The sequence below is a fragment of the Filicampus tigris genome, chromosome 5, assembly GCF_054856515.1.
Source record: "Filicampus tigris isolate MCC_2025a chromosome 5, RoL_Ftig_1.0, whole genome shotgun sequence".
In the NCBI taxonomy this organism is placed as follows: domain Eukaryota; kingdom Metazoa; phylum Chordata; class Actinopteri; order Syngnathiformes; family Syngnathidae; genus Filicampus; species Filicampus tigris.
In genome coordinates this window covers 2,759,078-2,783,668 of record NC_141221.1, presented here as the reverse complement: position 1 = coordinate 2,783,668, position 24,591 = coordinate 2,759,078, and the positions used below count along the sequence as shown (strand labels likewise).

The 24,591-nt window shown below is 42.9% G+C and overlaps 1 protein-coding gene across 4 annotated transcripts; it reads left to right on the top strand.

Moving 5' to 3' along the window:
- The first annotated feature begins 182 nt into the window (after positions 1-182).
- On the top strand, positions 183-22,408 carry ap1b1 (adaptor related protein complex 1 subunit beta 1). Of its 4 annotated transcripts, XM_086029969.1 has the most exons (24): positions 348-637; positions 1,962-2,022; positions 2,355-2,460; positions 2,541-2,676; positions 2,845-3,090; positions 3,172-3,362; positions 3,447-3,668; positions 3,804-3,924; positions 4,029-4,124; positions 5,113-5,228; positions 9,840-10,005; positions 10,283-10,381; positions 10,472-10,731; positions 11,347-11,551; positions 11,709-11,729; positions 11,934-12,020; positions 12,418-12,447; positions 12,548-12,685; positions 12,773-12,918; positions 13,050-13,179; positions 15,280-15,364; positions 15,873-15,959; positions 16,361-16,515; positions 21,418-22,408. In XM_086029969.1, the coding sequence occupies exons 1-24, from the start codon at positions 611-613 to the stop codon at positions 21,490-21,492; spliced, it is 3,006 nt and encodes a 1,001-aa protein (XP_085886095.1). In that variant the 5' UTR covers positions 348-610; the 3' UTR covers positions 21,493-22,408. The 4 variants fall into 4 exon arrangements, with proteins under 4 accessions (XP_085886094.1, XP_085886095.1, XP_085886093.1 ...); XM_086029968.1 differs by lacking the exon at positions 348-637 and adding an exon at positions 183-341 and having other exon boundaries at positions 11,709-12,020; XM_086029967.1 differs by having other exon boundaries at positions 11,709-12,020.
- Positions 22,409-24,591: the final 2,183 nt, after the last annotated feature.

The window sequence follows — 24,591 nt, the reverse complement described above, 5'->3', positions numbered from 1 at the left end:
GTGTATTTGTTCGTGATTGTGTGTCACTGATATCTTTCCAACTAATACATTAGCTCTACAAACCAACTGGATGATTACGTTGTGTTCTCTCATAACCACTTTAACAGCTTTGAAACCTTTAGAAGTCAGTCAAGGCTAGGCCTATACGTTTAAAGATCCAACCGCGAAAAGCTATTTCTGGACAGTGCTACAATAAAAGTGTTTTTTATAACCCTCGTCCCCCGTGTGTTTACTAACGTTACTTTTGCGAGAAGACGGAAGTGTACCGAGTGGGAGGAGACGAAGGCAAACATCATCATCAGCATTATTACCAGCACACAGCTCTTCCTACGCCTGACACGGTAAGATGTCTCGCTAAATTCATTGGGTTTACGGTGTGATATTTAATTCCAAAGTGCGCACTAATTCGCTGTGTAAGTTTTAAAATAGGCCGACAGATTAAGAGCTTAACTATCCTAGCAAAAGCTTCGTTAAGCCCATGCTTAGAAGGTCATGTCTCAGCTGGGCTCGCTGAAGAAGTGGCTAGCTGACACTGACAGCCGCACCGCAGTAGTAGTAGCAGCTGCTAACGTTAGCGCTTAGCAACTCTTTCATTCATCCGACTGTAAACATGCAGGAATGGGCCAACCAACTATGCGTAAGTAGTTGGCAAGAGAGTATGACTACATGAGCAACCCGAAACACTCGTTGAGGAGACTTGTCGAGTAAAATTGTTCTTTTTAAAAAGTAATTCCTTGCAGGATTACCTGTCGTACTAGCCTGCTATGCTATCGCGTTAGCTCGGTGCTAGCGAACCTTTCCATGGTATTTCTGGCGAATTTAATAGAGCGTCAGTCCGCGCCATTAACACGTTGCGCTAGTTTGAAAATCGCCAAAACGTGGACTGGCAGTTTGCTGTCAGTTTGAGGTGTTGTCTGTCGTCTGTCGCGGTTTGGTTAAGTAGCTAGCTCGTCATTATTGTATTTGGTCAACTTGAGGCCAGCAGCCTCTCCTGACGATGACTGCTGGCTCGTGCTAAATAATTGATGTCAGGATGTCTTTTTCCCCAAGCACCTTATTGTTACTGATACTGTTACAAGATACTGACCGGTGTTCTGCCAAAATGTCCCACCCAGACGAAACTTCCTACTGGAGGCAATTTGACAGCTGAAATACTACCGTTGTTCTGCCAAATTGTCCTACCCCGTCGAAACTTCCTTCCGAAGGCTGATTTTGACAGACTGTCCTGCCAAAATGTTCTAACCTTTGCGAAACTTCCTACCGAGGCTAATTTGACAGCCAAAATGCTACCGTGCCATTTCAGCTTGTTTTGTTTAGATGCAGACTGGTAGGTAAAACTTCCCATAAAGCGGAAGTCAACCCAAACATATATTTTTTTCAAGAATATGTTCCAAGCAGGCCCACTAGTTGGAACACGGCATTCTGATTAATTTTGCGTTTGTGGAATATAAATTAAGCAGCAAAAGGCACTCGTTTTTAGCCATCTCTGGGGGCGGCCGTTTTGTCTTCTGTCGACTGAAAATGGCATCACAACTGCTCACAACGACCAATCACGGCTGACCTGTTTTCTGAATCTGAGCCGTGATCGACCGTGATTGTGTTGGCAGCAAATTGCTATCTTGGTTGACACTTAAACAGGTGTAAACAATTCGATCCACTCACAATACTCCAAGCCAATTAAGTGGATGTGAAAAGGAAATTAGCCAGCTAATGAGTTTTTTTTTTTAACCCACCTCTAGCCAACATGAAATTGCCCCATAAAGATTGTTGACCTAACTTGGAAATGCTTGCCTTCTTCAGCAAAATCCATTGTTCTCAATTTTGTTGGATCCGTGGTCTTCCAGAAGGCAGGAAGTCCTTTCATTTCCCCGTGCTTGCACTTTTAATTTTTCCTGTTGCTTTTGTGGAGTTTCCTCACTGGAAGATAGAGGTTCATCGTTCTCATTTGTTTGCGATTTTAGGAAAACCGACAATTTGGATCCAAGATGACAGACTCAAAGTACTTCACCACCACCAAAAAAGGTTTGGTTGCATGTGATGTTCGTTTTAGTTGTCATTTGTATATGATTAACTAAAAAAAAAAAAACGTACATTTTACATTTTTGGTTTGTATGTGAATCATTGTGCCAAATGCCAATGGAGATCTGCGCATAGTTTGTTATATTTAGTTTACTCACCAGCTATTGACTTTTGCAAACTACAACCATGGTTGAAATGTTATTAAATTTGACACAAGCACTTGGTAGCTCTCATTGATAGAGTGCATCTAATTAGATCAGTGATTGTAACAGGTAAAAATACCTGTTAATTCTGTGTTTTCCAATCATCTCCTGATATTTTTTTGAATCATGCAGGTGAAATCTTTGAGCTCAAGGCTGAGTTGAATAGTGATAAAAAAGAGAAAAAGAAGGAAGCAGTGAAGAAAGTGATTGCATCTATGACCGTTGGCAAGGATGTCAGGTAAGCCACTAATGACCGATCAGGTTGACGATTAGCTTCCATGTTTACTCCAACATCCAAATATGTTGTCGCCCTTCCAGTGCCCTCTTTCCCGATGTTGTGAACTGTATGCAGACGGACAACTTGGAACTGAAAAAGCTGGTCTACCTCTATCTGATGAATTATGCCAAGAGTCAGCCAGACATGGCCATCATGGCTGTCAACACCTTTGTTAAGGTGCATCACTATTCGTTCTTTTTCCTAATCCAACTGGCTCCCGTCATAAATGGATGATGAAATATGTATTCTTTCTTGTAGTACTACTTCAAATATCAAGAAATATGAGTTCTTAACACAACAACATAAATTGGCTTTTTAAAGCAAACTCTTTATTTTACTATCCAGGACTGTGAAGACCCAAATCCTCTCATTCGGGCCCTAGCTGTTCGCACCATGGGCTGCATCCGCGTGGACAAGATCACAGAGTACCTGTGTGAGCCTCTGAGAAAGTGTTTAAAAGACGAAGACCCCTATGTGAGGAAGACTGCAGCCGTGTGTGTGGCTAAACTGCATGATATCAACGCACAGCTAGTGGAGGATCAAGGCTTCCTGGACACCCTCAAAGACCTTATCTCTGATTCGAACCCCATGGTACGGGCCCACTAGGCCAACATGCCGGTCGGGGCTTGGCTAGATGTTAACTCTGATGCTACTTCAATGCTCTGTGTTCAGGTGGTTGCAAACGCAGTGGCAGCACTGTCAGAGATCGCCGAGTCTCATCCTAACAGCAATCTTCTGGACCTCAACCCTCAAACCATCAACAAGCTACTGACAGCTCTTAATGAGTGTACAGAGTGGGGACAGATCTTCATTCTGGACTGCCTGGCCAATTACACACCACGAGACGACCGGGAGTCCCAAAGGTAAGAGGATGACACTACAACCGCCATTTTGTTTCCACATTGTCCCGCCTTATTTTTCCCGCCATTGTCGCCTTGTTTGACCAGCATCTGCGAACGCGTCACCCCGCGGCTCTCGCACGCAAACTCTGCCGTGGTGTTGTCGGCTGTCAAAGTTCTCATGAAGTTCATGGAGATGTTGCCTAAAGACCTGGACTACTATGGCACCCTACTGAAGAAGCTGGCTCCTCCGCTGGTCACTCTCCTCTCTGCTGAGCCCGAGTTGCAATATGTAGCGTTGCGAAACATCAATCTCATCGTGCAAAGACGGTAAATCTGTCAACAGTGTCTTTTTTGTAACGTCCACATATTGAACAAGACGGCCCTAGTCATTTTTGTTTACGTTTTTGTTACACGCTTGGAAGATGGCTAAAATTGCAGTTTAAAGTACAGCTTACCTTTCAGACCGGAGATCCTGAAACATGAGATGAAGGTTTTCTTTGTGAAATACAATGACCCGATTTACGTCAAACTGGAGAAACTGGACATCATGATCCGCTTGGCATCTCAAGCTAACATCGCCCAGGTATATACGACCAACAAAGTTAAAGCCTTTTTTGGACCCTCTTGTGGGGGATGCAGATATTGTGCACCAAAGTGTATCCTGATTATTCATTTGTCTTGCTGCAGGTGCTCGCTGAGTTGAAGGAATACGCCACCGAGGTGGATGTGGACTTTGTCCGCAAAGCCGTCAGGGCCATCGGACGCTGCGCCATTAAAGTGGAGGTGAGATAGTAAATGGCAGATGTCGTCATCATCATAGTAATATGGATGCAATCGATTGTACTGTTTTAAGTACAACACACTGTTTACAAGGGAGGTCAACCCCTCCCCAAAAATCTTTGCAATAATGTGTTAGGCGCCTTCACTCGTCTAAACGCAGCAAAATCCACCCATTTTTAGCCATCTCAGAGGGTGGCCATTTTCTCACTTCTGTCGAGAGTAACAACCAATCATGGTGCACCTGTTTTCAGAAGCTGAGCCACGATTGGTCGTTATCTGAGCCCTGCGCAACCGTGATGTCATTTTCAGTCGACGGGAAGTGGCAAAATGGCCGCCCCCTGAGATGGACAAAAGCGGGTGGATTTTGCTGCTTAACCCATGTTCCACCAACCCAATATTATTCAGAATGGCATGTTTCGACTAGTGGGCCTGCACAGAACATCTTGTAAAGAAAATGTTGGGGTTGACTTCCATTTTAAAGGCTAGGCTTGCTGTTTAATGGAAGGCTTCATAAATTTGACATGTGTGGCTTGATTGGTAGTAATTCATTAGTTAAGCTTGGACATACGTATAAGAGCTGAAAAGTACTCCTCTATATTGATATTCCACTTTCACGGCAACATTTTCAACACACGGTTACGTCCATGTTGGGTGGGAAGGACACAGAGAAAAACAACGCCATAATACATGACGAAAATGTCCAAAGTGGGTCGACCAGCGACAGCCTCCAAGGTGCACACAGACATTTTTATTCCTCATTTTTTTTTACAAAAGTGTACTTCGGCAAGCTTTATCAAGCCCACAAGGTTGATCAGTTTAAAAATTAAATATCTTGACACTGTAGTGTATTCAATTGAATATAGGTTGCAAAGCAAATGCCAATCATTGTAATATGTGTTTGTCTTACACATTGTTTATTTTACACATCGCATTCCTTTCGTAGTGTTTAATGGCACTGCCACTATTTAACAATGTTATTTTCTGTCATTAGCAATCTGCAGAACGCTGCGTCAGTACACTGCTTGACCTCATCCAGACAAAAGTCAACTATGTTGTGCAGGAAGCCATTGTGGTTATCAAGGATATCTTTCGCAAGTACCCGAACAAGTAAGTTACCCCGTTGGGTGTAATTAGGTTTCTCCTCTTTACCTTAAGGGAACATTAAATGCTTTATTATGAAGTCTCTTTTGTACACAGAAGCATTCGGCAGAGAGCAGTGCTAGACGCATGCCGCTGTGGATGCGATTTGCGTGATCTCGACACTCGGGCTACGTGAAGGGTGGGGATGCATAGAATTGGATCTCCTCAGATTAGGATCGGGCCCCTTTGAAATGTGGAGAAAAATCTGCTATATGTTGGACATCTGATAACGCAGCTGTAAGCGTGAATTGAAAAATCGTCTGCACCCTGTCAATGCAAGCTCCATGTCATCAAAATACATCCATGTGTGACGTATACATGTTTCGTCTTTCTTCTTAGTCTTAACAACAGTTAAGGCGTCGAGCATTTAAAATGGTCTAAATATGGTTCATCATTAAGTGGTGTGCCAATCATTAAAAGAGGAAAATAATTGCCGAAGGTGGCTCGTCGAATAATGTGGAGGTTACCGTCATTTGAATTGGTGAGGCTAGCTAAATGTCATGTATTTCTTTCTTTGCTTTACTTCATTGTCTTTGCTCTCCAGTGTTTTTGACGTGCAAGCGTAGCGTGCGAGTTGTTTCACGCGGTCCGTAAATGTTAAGTCGTGTTGAATATGTGTTGCATGGAAACGGAATGGAAAAAAAAATCAAATAAAATCAGATATAGTCATTAAATTGGAACTGTACATTTAGACCTACAGGTCATATGCAGCCGTGTGCACAATTTGAATTTGCACCATGGCAGCGTAAAGAGGAAAAAATAAAAATTTTTGGTTGGATACCAGAATCAGGCCTCTTCCACATTTGTGTAAAAGTCTGATATTGAATATACAGAATGCCAAGGCAACTGCAACAAAATGGACAGATTGATTGGTACCCATTAATGCCAGTCTGATGTCATTTAGATATGTTGATTTGTGACTTAGACACCAGGGTTTGAACCGATTAGTGACAAGTGGACGCGTTGACTTTAATACTCCGCTTGAATTGATTAATCACCAATCACGTTTGGCCATTAATAACACAAACGCCTCACTGAAATCGATCTCAAGCCTGAAAATGTTTTACCCGAAACGAAACTGGTAGCAGAGTCCCTTGCAAATAACGTACGCAAGCCGATCCTCAAATATAACAAAACGCAAGTGCCGTGAACGCTCATTTGAAAAGCCACCTGCCAACGTTAACTGGCAAGCGGCCTCAGTCCCCACACCAGCTATCAGCGTATTTACCAAATGGCTTTCTGTAACGGTGCAAAGACAGAGAATATACTGTAGCGTCTGTTCGGATGATGAAATGAGGACGAGCGGCGCTCCATCAGCCATCCTTGTTTTGAAAGTGAATGGTGAATGTTGGCCGTAACTATGGCAAAAACAAAACATCCAGCCTGTGTTTCTCTCGAGCCTTCATCCCGCAGACACGCCGCGCAAGCTTCTCTTCTTTCTTTCTGTCGCCCCACCGCGACTCACTCGTCCAATCTCAAATCACAGTCGGACACCTTTACTGCCTCCTATAAACAGTCAGTGTTTATACCACTCCCCGTACAGTCCGCGTAACACGTCAGTTGCAAAGTTACTACAATGCATTTATTGCAAAGCATTCCCGCCTGTGATTCTATTTGATAATTATACTACTGTGGCAGGTAGCGAGCGTGCAGTTATCTTATGTGAATTAGTTTGGCTTTTACCATTTTTGACTTTGCATGGGAATAAAGGTGTCCGAATGTGAGTGGATGCCTGCAGACTGCATATTAGAGATAGAGCGATATGCTTTTTCCAGGGCCAATACCGATTATTAGTAGTCAAGGGGGCCGATAACCGATATTTGGAGCCGATATTCGGTGAAAAGGAAAATATTGGTATCAAAATCTAAAGAAAAATGTGTTCTTAACTTTGTTGTAACGTCTTTAAGCATGTTTGTTGAACAATGTTTCAGGTTTGCTGCATAATTGTGATGGGTTTTTTTCCCCCTTTTTTTTTTTAATCATTATTACTAGAAATTTTTGACAGTATACATCTCTGTTATAAAATTCTAACAAAAAGTTCAGGGAGCATGTCAGCATGTCTTAAAAAGGATCAAGGAAAACAAACAATAGCTTCACGTAGTTTTCTATAGTAAATGAAAATGTCAAAATGACAGAAATGTTAAACTTCCACATATCTTTGTTTTGATTGCCACCGTTTTAAATTGATTTATTATCGGCCAGCAGAGTTTTAAAAAAGGCAGATGCCGATATTCGTCCAAAAGCCAAATATCGGCCAGGCCGATAATCGGTCTATCCCTACTGCATATCAATCAATCAATCAATCAAAAAAAAAAAAAACATTCTGACCCTGGGACGGAATGCCCATCTCTGTAAAAGAGTACAGTGAAACCTTGATTGAACAGATTTTTTTATGTAAAAGACAGAAAATAGTGTCCAGTCCAGTCAAAACACAACCTTTGTAAAGTAGTTGTCAAAGACTGTTCGTTCCAGAATTGGAACGGGCAGAATTGTTTACTGGCACTGCGGCGCAGACAGAGACTGATACGCGAATTTCCGGGTTGCGCTGCTGTTGTCACAGACGTACAGTACGGACCGGATCAGGCTAACTGATGTGCCTACGTCTCATGCCTATGGGCCATGTTGGTAGTGGCAACCTTCCCATCAAAGGCAATGCATGGGCGAACATGGCGGCCATGTTGCCAACGGAAAGCAGGAACATACGTTTAGTGTTTCAATTGAACAGAGAATCAGCTTTAACAGACAAGCCAGCTCCCTTATTAGCCCATTAAATTGAGGTTCCACTGCATTTATTGCACTAAAGTTGAAGCGATCGATGCACATCGGCTGCAAAAGGTGATCACGAGACATGAAAGAGTACCCGTCTGCTCACGTTCTCTCGGTGCGTCTGTTGGCGAGTCGACCATTTACCCCAGGCCATTTTCCACGCCATTGGGATATTAGCCATGCCTGTTACAGCCTGAATCTAACACTTCTTGTTGTCATGCATTGACATTTGTGTGACATTAGACACATACCGGCAAGAACTGAGGAGCAACCAACAAGGCTACACAGTACGGTGGTACCTCGACTTACAAGTAACTCGACTTGAGGTTTTTTTTCCGAGAGAGGAATTGTCACTCGTTACATTTTTTTTTTTTTCCCTTTGGCCTTGAATTGAGAGCTAAAATTTCAATTACGAGTGCCAGATAGTGGCAGCAAATAGTGAAAAATTCTTCCAAAAAAGAGGCCAAGTTCTTGATTTTAAACTTTTTGCTTCTTTCACTTGAGGTACACTGGAACACCAGACATAAAAAAAAAAAGAGAATTACTTGCATATTACCGTGAAAGAGAATCACGCGCATATTTAGCCAAACCGCAGAAGTTTGCTTCACAGAAGTCTGCTAACTTAATGCGAACACATAATTGGAAATGTCGTCAATGGGCTAAGGAAACTAAGTATCAATATTGTGGTAGTTGTAAATCTTAAAACAACTTATGTATGAAAAAAAAAAATGGTGGCATCGGGATTTTCAGGGCTGGTAACAGAGTTTAAATAAACTCTGTTTACAAAATGGAGCCATATGTCTATTTAAGAAAAACATGTGTACTGTTCATATGACTATTAAACTTCAAAATGAAGAATAAATACCGAGCCGCCGATTATAGGCTTCATTCCTAAATGAACGTGAGCGGAGCACGCTACGCAACCCCGCCGGTGGTTGAGGACGACGAAACGTCGGCAAATAACTACGTTAGTTTCTCTTTTTATCTTAAAATGGCTTACCTTAACTCATTCGCTGCCCTTGACGAATTTACTTGCCATTTCACAGTCCAGCCATCCAATCCTAGGAACTTATATTTTCTTCCAAATTTTTTCAAACGTTAAAGTAAAAGAGGGTCTGAAAATGTCCGGCCGGGAATGAATTAACCAGAATCCTGCATCGCATTGTAGCCAAAATCCTGGTGGATGCGCCTTGTAAATCCTTGTTGTTGTGCAAACCGAAAGTTAGTTGCCGTGACTACCGTCGGTTCTTCTTCGCTGTCTTCTTTTTATTCTTCCTTTGTCTTCTCTTTTTCCTTCTCCTTCTTCTCCCCCCCCCTTCCTGTACTTCTCCTTCTCCTTTATCTCCTTCATTTTTTGTCTTCTTTGTGTTCATTTTCTTATTCAGAAGACAAAGAGGTACTTGCGCTGGAAGTACGAAAGTAGTCATGGCAACTAACTTTCAGAGCAAGAAACGGAGTTGCCTCCCTGCCCAAAAAGCCCCCCTCCTCCCAAAAAAAAATAAATAAAATGAATGAATGAATAAAATATTGAATCAAAAAATGTGTAAATAGGCAAATCCAAATATGAAGAAACATTTTTTATAATTCCCCTGCCCCCAAATTTTTTTCCCCAATTGGTTTTATTTGTATTTTTTTAATTATCATTAATCAGAAGGCCACTCAGAGTGAGGACGGGGGGCAGCCAGTAGTCCGTGATTTATTCGTTAACAAACCGGCAGAACTTGATTTTTAGTAACAATGCAGCTTTTTTTAAATTATTTTTTCCCCCTCATGTATTGGTTACATTTTGACGGCATCTGATGACGTTTGCAGGTATGAGAGTGTGATCGGCACTTTGTGCGAAAACCTGGACTCGCTGGATGAGCCGGAGGCACGTGCAGCCATGATTTGGATTGTGGGCGAGTATGCCGAGCGCATCGACAATGCCGATGAACTGCTCGAGAGCTTTTTGGAGGGTTTCCATGACGAAAGCACTCAGGTGAGTTTAAGGCAATGCGAGCCGATGGCCATTTTTAACGTGCGTATGCAACCGGGGCTCACTGTCAGGGTCGGGAAATTTCATTTGATTGCTTGAATTTTTGCACACCGTCAAATTTTTGGCATTCACGAGAAACCTAAAGCAGTGAAGCGAGTTTATTGTGACGCAGCGGGCGTGAACAAAGGCAATGGTTGAACGATCAGACAGAAAGGGTCCCCTCTTAACGGCTACCCTAGATCAAAGCGAATGCTCTGCTTCTTTTCGTTCTGTGCCTTAGGTGCAGTTGCAGCTTTTAACAGCTATTGTCAAGTTGTTCCTCAAGAAGCCAACTGAAACCCAAGAGCTGGTGCAGCAGGTCCTGAGCCTGGCAACCCAGGTACTCGGAGTAGACCGGTTCCGTCATGCCGCCGCTTTTCGATCGAGCGGGCGCGCAGGTGTTATGTTTCCCCCTGGTGTCGTTCCCCAGGACTCTGATAATCCAGACCTTCGGGACCGTGGCTACATCTACTGGCGTCTGCTCTCGACTGACCCGGTGGCCGCGAAGGAGGTGGTTCTGGCCGAGAAGCCGCTGATCTCCGAAGAGACCGACTTGATTGAACCCACGCTGCTGGAGGAGCTCATATGCCACATTGGTACTCTGGCGTCCGTCTACCACAAGCCGCCCAGCGCCTTTGTCGAGGGCAGCCGTGGCGTTCAGCACAAGAGACTCCCCGGCAGCGCTGGATCGTGAGTCACTCTCTTCGTGTTTGAGCAAATTCTTTTCATGAAAATGACAAATGATGATGATGATGATGGTGGTGGTGGTGGTAGTTTCTGTCTGTTCCAAATTTTAAAAAAAAATCCGTAGGTTGTCGTCCACAACTTCATCAGACTACCCCCCCCCCCCCCCCCCCAAATCCCAACTATTCTCTTGGTTCTGTTGCATAGTTTACCTCAAGCATTTAAGCAACGGTAAGAACATTATACCAGGATGACAAAAACAAATACTGAGGTGGCGAAAGAGGTCAGATAAACAAACAAGCCAGCAGAACTCACAACTCTCAAATACAAACGCTATGAACATTTATACCTTTTATATTATCCACACATTAATTTTAAGTGCAACGAAATCACTTGTGAACTTATTACTTACAGTAAACTTTAACGATCAACATTTTAAGATGGAAATCATGTAATAGCCCCTAGTCGTCGGTATAAACACCAATCACTTTTTATCCAAATATGTGTGAACTTATTATATTTGGCTCCTACAGTTTTGAAAGTATAAATTTCCTCTGTATTGATTTTCAAAGCCCTCTTGGAACACGGGTGACGTTTGACTTTTCTCACTCTTTGTGCTAGCGGGGAAAGCATGGAGAGTCCGGAGACAGGTTCTGCTCCTGTTGCATCTGAGGCGCCTCCTGCCGTCATCCCATCCCAGGACCTTCTGGGAGATCTGCTCAATTTGGACCTGACACCTACAACCGCAACTGGGCCGCCACCACCACCCTCCTCTGGCATGCAGATGGGCGCTATGGACCTTCTCGGAGGAGGACTGGATAGCCTGGTAAAGCCTTTCAACAATTCCTCTTACTTCGGCAGGCGGTTTTGCTCCGTCTCCTGTGCCGCCGTTACTTTTGTCTAACACTACAATACCTTTTTTTTTTTTAAATTATTTTCACAATGGAATGTTTTTCCTCCCTTGTTCAACGCTGCACCTGCAGATGGGCGATGAGTCCGAGCCGGTAACGACACTGAGGGGAGGGAGCATTTTTGAAACCATTTTAAGCATTAGAATTAATTTGTCCACCTCTGATTTTATTCTCCTGCCGAATTTCACTTATCACCTTTGTCGACATATTACCGACATGTGTACGTCGTTTTGGACCCAGAGCCCCATCTCTTGTTTTACACGTGGGCTTTTGCGATCTGTTTCATCTTTCAATCAGCCGCCCGTTCCCCTGCGGACAGACACTCCTCAGTCACCGCAGCCCCCCCGTCACTCCCCATCGCCCCCAGATTACAGCCCTACTGAGGTTGGTCCAGAGGTTGGACCTCACTGGCCAGAGACCTGAATGCACCCCTGATGTACCCCTGTGACCTCTAGATCACTTTAGCAGTCCACCTGCTCTGTGCCTTCGTCAATGCTTCCGCCGTCTTGATATTGTTTTATTTTAGGGAAATTGTTACCTGTGTATTGTTTGAGTGACACCCCGCATTCTACACGCACTAGTTTACCATTGTTGTTGTTTGACGCCACCGCGAACAGTGTCAGTGTCCTCAGCTTGTACTGAATGCCCAGTAAAATGTTCTATCTGCCCCTCCTAGTTCCCATGCTTGCAGCTGCTCACTCGTCATCCAACCTCCTCAGACCTGCACAGTATCACGTCCTGTTACACAAGTTACTAACCTAACTTTTTGTTTCATTTCCAGCTCGGCGGAGACCTGGGAGGAAGCCCTGCTGTAAGTTGTAGTAATTCACCACAACCTTCAAGCGACTTTGCACTGATTTCATTGATTTTTTTTTTTATTTATTTTTTTTTTTTTGTCTTGTGACCCGCAGATGACAGCCGGCTTTGGTGCACCGCCCAATGCCGGACCGCCGTCTTTCAACGCCCCCGTCAGTGGCGGTCTCGATGACCTTTTTGACCTTGGAGGTGGAGTTGGTATGCCAATGGGAGTCTATGTACCTCCTAAAACGGTGAGTTCAAAGATGATGTGCTATCGAATGACTTGAGAACAATGCTGGCCGGCGTTTTTATTGAGGGAAATGATGTCCTTTTTCTAGCTATGGCTTCCAGCTATGAAGGCAAAGGGTCTTGAGATTTCAGGCACATTTGGTCGTCGAGCTGGGGTCGTCCAAATGGAGATGACCCTCACAAATAAAGCAATGAGCGTCATGACTGATTTTGCCATTCAGTTCAACAGAAACAGGTAACACCTTGTTAGTTAGGTGTTGGCAGTGAATGTACACATTTCTGTCATTTACACTCTTTTTTTTTTTTTTTATTATTATTATTTATTTTTTTTTTTTTTTGCTCCTCTCCTTTCTTCCTCTTCTTCAGTTTTGGTTTGGCTCCTGCTGGTCCACTCCAGGTTCTTACTCCAGTTAGCCCTAACCAGAGTATAGAAGCGGTCCTTCCTCTCAACACTGTGGGGCCTGTCATGAAGATGGAGCCTCTCAATAACCTGCAGGTAACACACGCACTCCAAATGTTTCCTTCTTTACTCTACCATTTTTTAAAAGCGCTACTTGTGGGGAGACATAAAACCATGCACTTCCTAACCAGATATATGACACCAAAAAAAACCCATTGAAAATGTGTGGGCGGTATTTGTATCTTATTTTTGTAAACCCAAAGATTTCTTCAAAAAACGCTGATAGAGCTTCGAGATGCATTTTCCACGGGAAATGGGATTAGGCTCCTCCCCCCATTTTTTGTTGTTGTTTTTAAGAGAGAAAAATATCCCCCACCAAAAAATAATTAAAGTAGGCAAAACTGCCGGTGCCGAACCGTAAGTATGTGGGGAGCCACTGGAGTACAGGAAACGTTGAAATCTTCAAAATGCCCCCCACAAAAAAGTTTTTTTTGTTTGTTTTTGTTTTGAAAATGAATTTAGGTGCCACTCGGTGTGGTCCGCAGGCTGCCGCCAGTTGCCCATCCCTGATCGAGAATCATTCACCAAGCACCACCCTCTGCAGTGATGCAAAGCTGTGGTTGCCTGATGATAATAGGATGAAGTTAAACAGTGGTCTTTGCGTTTTAATTTAAACGCTATTTGAAATATCGAATGGTATCTAATACTAATTTGATCTGTACCAAAAATATTTAGTGGTTAAGGTATTTCTGACTTTTTTTTTTTTTTTTTTTTCCCCAAACTTAATTCATCACTTTTATTCATCTGTTCATAGTCCTAGATATTTAGCAATGTCTTTTTGATCATTTTTTTGTTTTTGTTTTTTAAACTAAGCCCACACAATATAAGTGGCATGCAGTAGTTTGAATCAAGCAGAATAGTGAGTGGCGCAGTAGCTGTAGACAGAAGATAAGAGCTTCTGGAGGTGGGGGCCAATCATTAGTGTTCATGCAACATGTGTATCTCCAGCTTTCTACTCCGCTTTGAAAGGCACCACTCTCTAGTTTGCCACCCTTTCCGATAATTTTTTTTTTTTTTTTAGAAGCGCTTGTCATTCTTTTTGTGCTGATGGAAAGTAGTGTCCCAGAACATTATTTGGAGTCCTCTTTAAACCACTGACGTGTGGTAACAGTTTTTGTAGCCTCCACACAGACTGAAACCTTTTACGGCAAATGTGCACATTAAAGGGAAATGTTTTAGTAGCTCTGGACAGAAGTATTGCGACTGCAGGCTATTCATAATTAATGGCAGTTACCTGCTGCGCTGAGCGGGGTACCAAACCCCCAAGTGATCTGTTTGGCTAAGATAGCAGATTGCTTCGTTAACTGCAGCCTCATTAATCATTCATCAGTACTTCTACTTTATCTCCCTGACTCTGTGTTTAAAAAAAAAAAAAAAAAAAAAAATGTTCCTCTTTTACTCATGTAAGGTGGTCTTCAGTAGCAACTTGGGGTAACAGCTGGAGCTTGACAAGGGTGAATTGTCCGTTGTGGATGTCAAGTTCCATACACTCCATGATGACTGTGTTATTGGCATCCGGCAATATTCTCTGTAAAAGAATTGCCGTCTGATCGACTAAAATCCCAAATGGCAGCCACTGAATTGCTTGTACACTGAATTGCACAACCTCAGTTCAGTCTCATTTGATCGTGTTGTGCAGTGGCCCTTAGTGAAAGTGGCCCAAAAAAAAAAAAAAAAAAAAATTACAATCAACAAGTCTGGCTTTATTGGCCCTCCCACTCAGAGATAAATTAATTTAACAGTAGATTTGATATATTATCGAGGCTGTAGAATTAGTGGTAGTAACTTCCAGTTAGAGAGAAATTGATTTAACATGTTATCTATATTTGCTGAGGATGTATTTTGTGGTAGAGCGGCTCTTCCTCATACTGAAATGTTTCTATTTTTTAAGTAATCACAATTGGAGGAGCTGATCAAAAATTGAACAGTATTGTAGTAAACAGCATTTTCAATTGAAAGGCAGAAAGTCTTTACTATGCACGTGGACCTGATGTAGCTGGACAGTCGCTCCGCTCTCGTGCATAAAAGGTGCGCTCGTGTGACAAGGTATTTGTGACTAAAAGATCTTTCGCTTGACAAGTGATTCTTTTTTGCGCTGCTGTCTCCCGCTTTACTTGAACGGCGCCGGTGTCGTAGGTGGCCGTTAAGAACAACATTGACGTCTTCTACTTCAGCTGCCAGTATCCCATCAGCATGCTCTTCGTAGAGGACGGGAAGATGGGTGAGTGCTTTTGCTGCAGCTCTTCACTCAGTGCCCTCAAATCCCTCTCATGTAGCGAGGGCCAGTATCTGTCAGCGAGGGCCTTCTTGGCAGATTGCCTGTTTAGATATAATGCGGAGGTTCATATGCAATTTTATACTCGTGTTTTATATATACCTTTTTACATCTTGTGTGTGTTTGGATGTGTTTGATGCTGGGTCCAAAAGAGAGTACAATATCTCCCACGCCATGATTGTTTACTGGTATTGTCTCATTAGTAGGGATGTAAGGATTCACTCATTTCCCGATTTTTTTTTTTTTTATTTGATTTTATTTTATTTATTTATTTTTTTTAATCGCTACAATGCTTGTCTCCGTGCGCTAGTGTGGTGCTGCAGCCATCCACATTTTTTGGGGGGGAACATCGATGCAAGCTTTAAGCATTTTATATTGTTTTTATATCGTTACATCGGTACTCATTAGCGCAAAGGCTTTCAACGCACCTTTTGCTTGTCTTTTTTATGTGCAGAGCGACAGGTCTTCCTTGCCACATGGAAAGACATTCCGAATGAAAATGAGTCCAAGTTCCAGCTCAACGACTGCCATCTTAACTCGGGTGAGAAGGACTTTAACCATAAAATGTCGTCGCACGGCATTCGGCCTGACAAATATGAACGTCATTTGTGTCCAATTCAAGCAAATTGTATTTAATGACAATTCATAAGCTTCAGTCCCTATTTGCATTGGATAATTTGGTTTTATGCAACCAACAAAGGAGCCGAGCTGGAGAAGAAATGCTAATGACAGCTTAATGGATATTTTCCCTCACAGATAATTATTTTTCTTGTGAGCAGAAAATGAGTATTACACAGGCTAGTGCATCACATCAGCAAGACCCTGTGGAGGACCTTTTATTAGTTAATTGACTATTTTTAAAGAGCTGGCTTCCAGTCATATATTGTGGTTCAGATGACTTTTAAAAAAAATTTGTATTTTTTTTTTTTTTTTTTTTAAAAGATGCGGCCTCAAGCAAACTGCAGGGCAGCAACATCTTCACCATAGCGAAGCGAACCGTGGAGGGTCAGGACATGCTGTACCAGTCTATGAAACTCACCAATGGAATTTGGGTGCTTGCGGAGCTCAGGGCCCAGGCAGGGAACCCCAATTACACGGTGAGTTCACACACACGGTTTCTAAACATTTTCATCTTAAGACCCAAGACCCCAAAAGGTTTTGTTCCCTACTCCCGAGGCCAACGTGATATCATGCATTGCCTTGACATCAGACTATACATATCAATCAATCCTAAGATGTGCAACCGTCATTAAGTAACATGAATCAAAAAGGTATCTGCCAACCAATAATATGGCTTGCAGCATTTATAGCACTCTTGACAATCGATGACCAAAAAAATGGCTGACTGCTTTTAAATGGCGATCCTGTGAAGTGGATTTCTTTTGTTTCTCTCCAGTTCTCTCACTAGTGAGGTACAGTGCTGTGAAAAGTATCTGCACTCTTCGACAATGCTTAATTAAATGTATGCAGTTTACCCACTTGAATCTTGAACATAATGAAACAAAATTAATTATCAAAGACACCCAAGTACACATAAAATGCGATTTTTAAATCATTTGATTTATTAAAGGGAAAAAAATATATTTAAAGCTACCCGACCCTGTGTGTGAAAAGTAATTTGGGAAGGTTTGCAAGTGGGGAATGTTTTTTTTTTTTTTTTTTCCTCCCATGTAAACGGGTTAAATATTTCCGAAATCTGAATTTTGACCTTAACCCGAACATTGACTGCATGTAAACGTGGTCACTATGGTGCCAGGGACAAAAAAAAAAAAATGATATGACAGTTTACTGGTCAGCATAGATACAGTATCTATAAGTAAAGTGCAAATATACAATAAAGAATAGATTTTTAAAAAAGGGCAGACTTCTAGTCAGCTTATACTGTATACAGTAGCTGTAGTGTTACATGTTGGCACAGTAAAGTGCGCAGTTTACAATAACCAGGGGGAAACAAGGGATAAAAAAAAAAATAAAAAAACATGGCAGAGTCAATAAAAGCACTATAGAACATTTTCAGAAGGCTTTTATCCAGCTGAAATTTAGTAAAGCCGTTGCTGACCGTTTTTGCAAAGTGTCTCAGTTCACCTCAAATTTGAGTTCATCATCTATTATAGTGCTGAGATCTTTGTAGTTGTTCAACTGACTGGCTATGAAGAAAACTACACTGAGGGACCGGGGACGAACATCTCAAATCGATGTACAGTATAGACCTCTTTTGTTTTAGAAACATTGAGTAGAAGGAAGGATTGATCGCACCAGGAAATAAAGTCGACAAGCACCTGGCCACGACCGATCTCACCCTCGCGAAGCAAGCTGACAATGACAGAATCATCGGCATATTTTATAACGAAACTGTCAGTTATGACGGCTACGGCAATCGTTAGTATATGAAATTTGAAGAAGTGCAGATGAAACACATCCTTGAGGTGAACCGGTTGAACATGATAAAAAAAAAAAAAAAAATTGCATCTAGACCAAAGGAATGCAAAAGCCTATCAGTCAGCTCGAACGTGTTATTGTGATGGATGTCCCGGTAGTTTGCCGTCATTTCGAACTACACAGCGGCATGTTCTGTAAGTATGTAACGTATTTCTATACGACCTCAAACTGCAAACACAATTCCAACTGTTGTTAAATAATAACACTCCCCCCCCCCCCCCGCCCCCCCCCCCCAAAGACATGCCTGTGAATATTCTCATTGATCCGGGTCATTTCATTCTCCGGGCGTTCTTCAAAGACGCTTTCTATGGGATCTCTTTAGACGAAGCGGATGTAGCTAATGCGTGGACAGACGGCGAAGTGATTGTTATTCCTTACTTTCTTTCTTCCCCCACAAGCTGAAGTGAAAGCACATTTAAATAATTGATGTTTATTTCTTTTAGCATACCCTGTTCGTTCGCACTTTGCATTCGATGATGACGCTTTCGCCGTCTTCAGTTTGGACTCAGCGGTTTGCGCGCGAGTGCGTGGACGTGCGCGTTTGGACGCTACTTTGAGGTTAGCGCTCATTAGCGAAGAAAAGAAAAGCTGATGCTCCATGTCCCCCGTTTGTTCTGTCACTTGCCCCTGAGCTGCTGGCTGCCTGCACCTGCTTCCTTGGCGATGCGCGTCGAATGCCACGTCGGCGGAGGCTATTTTTAGAAGCGAAAGACAGAGTGAAGGCCGTGCCGCTGCGTATTTTTTGCCCTCTGTTGCACTCCGGAAGAAAATACGTTCACGCTAATTGTTACAACAGCTGAACACAGAAGTGAAATTGTTTCACTTTTGCACCTTTCTCCCTAAAGAAGCAACTTAATTGGCTTCAATTCTCCCATGACATTTTACTTCTTGCCCCGGCATATTATAGTCTTGTCCCATTTCGGCACTCCACGTCTATCCCGAGTTTGACGAGGAGTGAATGAGTTTGACTGAAGACACTTCATCTACAAACGTCACGGAAAAATAGGAGAAACAAAGCCGAGTTGGAGAAATGGGGGCACGTCTTATCTTTTGGACACATTCTCATCTGCTATCTCGTGTCCCCATAGCAACCGTGTGACCAATGATGTAGGCCGGCTTGTCCCCCCCCCCCACCACCACCACCATCTCCCCTCTTCAGATGGTAATTGTGGATTTTGGTTAAACCAAGTTTGAGCATGAATTCCGCTTCTGACCACTTCACTGGAATGTGTTGGAAAACATAGATCTGACATATGTACTGTATATATGTATGCATTCGTATACAGGCGTGTATTTATATATGTGTGTATGTGCACACGTGGACAGAATTGTTGGTAACCCGCTGTTATTTAACCCATTAAGGCCGAAAGCGCCTGGCTCAACAGCTCCCCAAAACCTAAAGGCCGTCTTTGGAATTACCCTTGAACGCCTGAAGTTTTCCCAGAAATTCAACACCTAGCAAATAATGAATATCTCAGCCCCTGTAGCAGACAGAAACAAAATTCCAAAAGAATGACATGTGGCTTTCACGCAGACTTGCGTTTATTCAACTTTACTCTTTCGATCGAAGAGGTAAAAACAAAATGCCAGTGCAGTTGAAGCACTGCGTTACATTTAAAAAGGAAAAAAAAAAAAAAAACACACTCTTTTCTCTTACAAAGACGTCTATATTGTCTTTGTCTAAAAAAAAAATATATCACATTCGACCGGTGCTACTGCTCCAAAGTCCACAATCGTGTCGTCTATATCACTGCCGTTAATCATTTCAGAGCTCCCGCGATCGACGGCGTTCCGCCATTACTGCTCGAAAAAATGTGAAAATGAATCATTGAAAATCCGACGTAGCTTTTGAATTGTGGTTCAAGAGAATTCTTTCAAAAAAACAAATTCATGGAAAGTAGGCCCGGACAAAAATGACGGTACCCCGCCGAGCTGGGCGATAATTCAATATCGATGTGTGTCGTGAATCGGGATCGATATTAATAGATAAAATGTTCACGAGAAAAACCGCGGAATTGTGCGAGTCCTAGGCCGGGGCGCAGCCCAAGCCAACCAAGAAGCATAAGCGAAACCAATGACGCGTGCGTGCGTGCGGCTTACTCACGCAAAAACGAGAGAGTGGCGCAATGTCGGCGATGGTGTATGTTTGAAGCATCGTTGTCAGTCCGTGAATAAATGCACGATACCTAGTCATGTCTTCCCACATTTTAGGAACCCTGGGTCAAGTTGTATATGAGAATGGCGACCCCCGAATATAACTTTACAAGCGTGTTGTGTGTCAACCTCCCTTCGTGGTGGCTTGTGTATATTACAAACTGAAATTGAGTGTGTTTCCTATTCCCTGATGGGTCAAATAGTGGCGAATCCATGTCAGACATAATGATCAGGTCGGCGCTGTCAGACAGAGGCACTAGCCGTCCATGCTAATGAATTCAACCAAGAGCGCCAAGTGTGACTGAAATATAAAAGTGTGACTTCCTGGGTTTGTGCCGACTAAAAGATTGACTTTAGAAGCCCCTTGTGCCATGGATGCTACATTTGTTTACCCTACGCTACTTTGCTTTACAAGACAGATCTGGAAGGGCGACACTGCCAAGAGACCAAATTTGCAGGATAATGCAATATTTGCCAGGGAACACAAAGATTTTTTTGAGATTTTAACCCACAAAAAAAAATAAATAAATAAAAAATAAAAATTAAAATCCCTTGCCTGTCACTTTAGGTGCTCCTTAGATTTCAAGTTATTTCTTTGACTACTGTACTGGGTTTTTCAAATGGGTGCTAACAATTTTATCCACCTGTATATGTATACAGTCTTGGCCCAAATTATTGTTCTTCTGACGGATAATGCACCGCTTTCCCCAGAAAATCGCTGCAATTACAGATTCTCCAGTAGTCAACGTTTATTTTTTGGTGGGGGGGGGGGGGGGAAATCTGACCATTCCGCACAGAAGTCCAAAAACGGACCGGACAAAATTACTGGCGCAAAGCTTTGAGAAATACGGCAATTGTGTTTGTAATACAATTATGCCATGCTCCTTTCATTTGTGAATAAACTCATCTGCGGCAAGTAACAAGTGCTGGCAAATTTGGCATCACACGAAGAGCCATTCCAAAATGGAGAAATTGTGACTCAACCTTTGTGTTGAGGCGCAGGCGCTTAAAATGGTGGACGGTGTGCGCTGACTTCCATTTCACTTCAGTTTGATTGTGATTGGTTAATTCGGAACACAACCACATCGCCAGTTTTAAAAGGGCCAGCACCCAATTATTATTTTTTTTTACCTCCCCTCTTGAATATATATCATTGTTGTTTTTTTATTAAATTCTACAGGTTATTGGTCATTTTCCCATGTTCTCTCGTTAGTTTGTGCCCCAAAGTCCTACAATTTGAACTGGAGTGAGCAGACTATGTTTATATTTATATTGTAGGCACCACCCTATCACCAAGTGACGAACAAACTCGGCCACCTTCTAAGCGGACATCGACACCGAAACAGCTGCTGTGAATTTTCAAGCCGTGTGCCGCGCGGTTAAAGGCTGCTTGCGATCTTTCTCAGGTCTCTCTGAGATGTCGAGCCCCCGAGGTTTCCCAGTGCGTGTTCCAGAGCTACGAAGCGGTGCTGAAGAACTGAGAGAGGAGGGGCGATCCAAAGAAACTACGATGCCGCCCGTCTGGTTCTCCTCCCCGTGGAGCGCGTCGCGCCGTCATGCGGTGCGGGGCCGCGCCGGTTGCCGCAAACTGTCTTGTCCGTCTACCAGCTCTTTTGTCTCTTCATCATTTATTGACTTGTTTTCAACCTGATTGAGTTTGTATGTCGTTAGCGCCCGCTAAATCAACCGAGTAATCCAAATGCGCAGGTCTAGCTCTCCACCTGTCATCGTCTTGGGGTAAAGAAGACCCAACGGAATGCTGCCTCAGCTCTTTGTCACACTCTATTTATTTAGGGTGCCACGTACTGAATATGCTCAAATGCTTTTTATGTGCGCGAGCTGCAGGCACGCGCTCTTGGCTTCATCATTAGCGCCTGCGTGTGTTTCTTTCCTTTTGACCTGGACTTCCTATAGACCGAAACGGCCCCCCTGAGCGCTGTTGTAGTCATTCCATTCTTGAATTTTCTGTTGGTAGATGTTTCTGTGTGTTTGTTTGCATCAGGGCAACGCAAGGAGGGCCAAATGAGATGAAGGCTGAGGAGGATTACGTGTAAATGATGAAGCGGCTGTTGGTAACACTAAAGTAACCAGTGTTGGTATGGCTGGCTAGGAGAGCACTCAGTTTCTCACTCTTGAAGATTAATTGGATTTTTGTTTTTTTGTTTTGTTTTTTTCCCCGTCCCTGCACTGATGCCCTTTTCATCAGCTCTGCAAGGTGTAAGCATCTATCACCTTTAGTATCGATTGATTTGCAGGTGGCTCTGTTACCAGTGTCTGTGGCGACATCTGATGTTTATAAAAACGAAAGGAAAAAAACAAAACAATGCCGAATGTTTTTTTGTCCTCTTGCGTGTACATCATACAAAACAGAAATATTAAAAGTCTTGATCAATTCTACTGTGCGGCTTTTTCTTCCAGGGAGTTTTTGGCCAAAATGCATCCCATTGACGTTATACTTTTTAAACTTACAAAGTCCCCAAACTAAAGCGTAGTTTAATAATCCAAAAAGCGGAAGTCAACCCAAACATCTTTTTTTTTTTAAAGAATGTGTTCCCAGCAGGCCCACTAGTTGAAACACGGCATTCTGATTCATTTTGCATTTGTGTAATATAAGTTAAGCAGCAAAATGCACTCGTTTTTAGCCGTGTCTGGGGGCGGCCATTTTGTCTTCTGTCGACTGAAAATGACATCACAACCGCTCACAACAACCAATCACGGCTGACCTGTTTTCCGAATCTGAGCCGAAAAACGAGCGGATTAACACTTATTCCACTAACGCAATATTTACCAGAATGCCCCGGTTTCCACTATTGGGTTTACATAGAACATATTCTTGGAAAAAAAAAATGTTTGTTGACTACTTCCCCTTTAAGTTTACCATCCTGGTAGTTAGTTAGCTTCTGTGTCCTGGCTTGCATCACATACGGTACATATATGGGGTATCACACTCTTTCTTGATAAAACAGATTTTTTTTTTTTTTTTAAAGCTTCCAATGTTCTGCTTTTCTGTTTATTTAATTTAGAGATGGCAGGGTCCCTCTCTTCCCCCCCGGTCTTGATATTAACCATGTATGTATGTATACAGATCTAAACAAATGAGATGTGAATTCTGAACTTTGCCGTCATCTTGCTGAAATGCCCCAAAAGTGAGTGACTCGTCCCGATTGCATCACCACATATCAAAGTAGTCGTAGTAAGTGGTACATTGTCTCTCTAGGTGTCCTGGGTCTTCTCTGGGGGCTTCCTGTGGTGAGAAGGGACAAATACCAGGGAATATGAAGCCGATAGAACCACATCATCTGCAAAAAAAAAACAAAAAACAAAACTTCATAGCTGCAGTTCAAAATTCTATCAATAACGATTATGAGCACAACATGAGGATTCAATTCCACCCCCTCGCCCTCTTCATTCACGGGTGCCAAGTGCATTCACAAATCAAAGCGGCTCCTCTTAAAGGCCATTTTAGGTCTGCCTCTTTCAGGGGGCTCAGCGAGGATTTCAGCCGCAACGCTTCAAGGGGGCCGTGATGCTCGCCCCGGACAATCAATGTCACATGCTAATGTAGTAACTTCATCGTCCCTTCAGTCACTATCGCGACTATTGTCTTTGCTCTGCGGACGATCAATAAGATTGATCCGGTTTTGTAAATGGCCTCCAACAGAGTGTGTCGCTCAATTGGTCCCAGACTCCCGCAGCGCAGTGATCGACTGACATGTCTTCCATGTACAGTGCCGAAAGCGAGTGTTTATGGGGCCCTAAACATCATTTGACCGCGCCGTCACCTCTGCTTGACGTCTAGCGATTCGATTGTATTGTCATGTTGGTATCACCTGTTTAAATTCTTGAAGATGTTCAAAGTGGCCAGGGGGGCCCCCAAGCAGCCACTTTGTTCTCTTATGCCTCGGCCGAGCCAGCTGTGTCTCGATGGAATATTTTTCTCCAAAATGTTGCCAGGTTACGTCACGTCACACATTCTCAGTCAGTCTACCACCTGCCTTCACTATCAATAACACTGTACACACACCCACAAGGTTGCGTTCTCTCGCTTATTGATTGGTTTACTCTCCCCTTATGATTCAGTGAGTATTATTATAGATCATTAGTGTTAACCTGCTGGCAACTTCAAACATGCTGAATATGATCTGTTTTTTTTTTTTTTCCCCTTCCATCAGCATCTTATTGTTGTCCACTGTGCTAATGAAGAGGTTTTTTTTTTTTTTTTTTTTTTATAAATCAATGTCTTACCAGCACTTTTCGACCTGGCTGCTTCTGTTAATGAATGACCAACATTTAGCATGCACTCCACCGTCCCTGCCTACACCAAAGCTGTTCCAATTTTCGCAGCTCATGTTTTATGAGGAGTAAAGCAGAAAAAAGGGCCGAGTGCCTCACACTATTAAACAAACTGGACTCAACATTAGATACACCAGCTAAATCTAATCCGATCCAGTGTAAGAGGTGTGCATAGACTTGTAGACAGTAACAATGTGTTCCACTGGACATGTTCTGGATTGTCCCTGAACAAATCCCACGTAAGCAAGAGCAGAATAATTTTAACACTGCACAGGAAGGCCGACACC

Bases quoted from the DNA above. Each gene is read 5' to 3' on its own strand.
- ap1b1 (XM_086029967.1), top strand. From the start codon at position 611: ATGCAGGAATGGGCCAACCAACTATGC. The intron at 638-1,961 runs GTAAGTAGTTGG...TTGCGATTTTAG, and splicing joins AATGGGCCAACCAACTATGC to GAAAACCGACAATTTGGATC. The intron at 15,960-16,360 runs GTGAGAAGGACT...TTTTTTTAAAAG, and splicing joins CGACTGCCATCTTAACTCGG to ATGCGGCCTCAAGCAAACTG.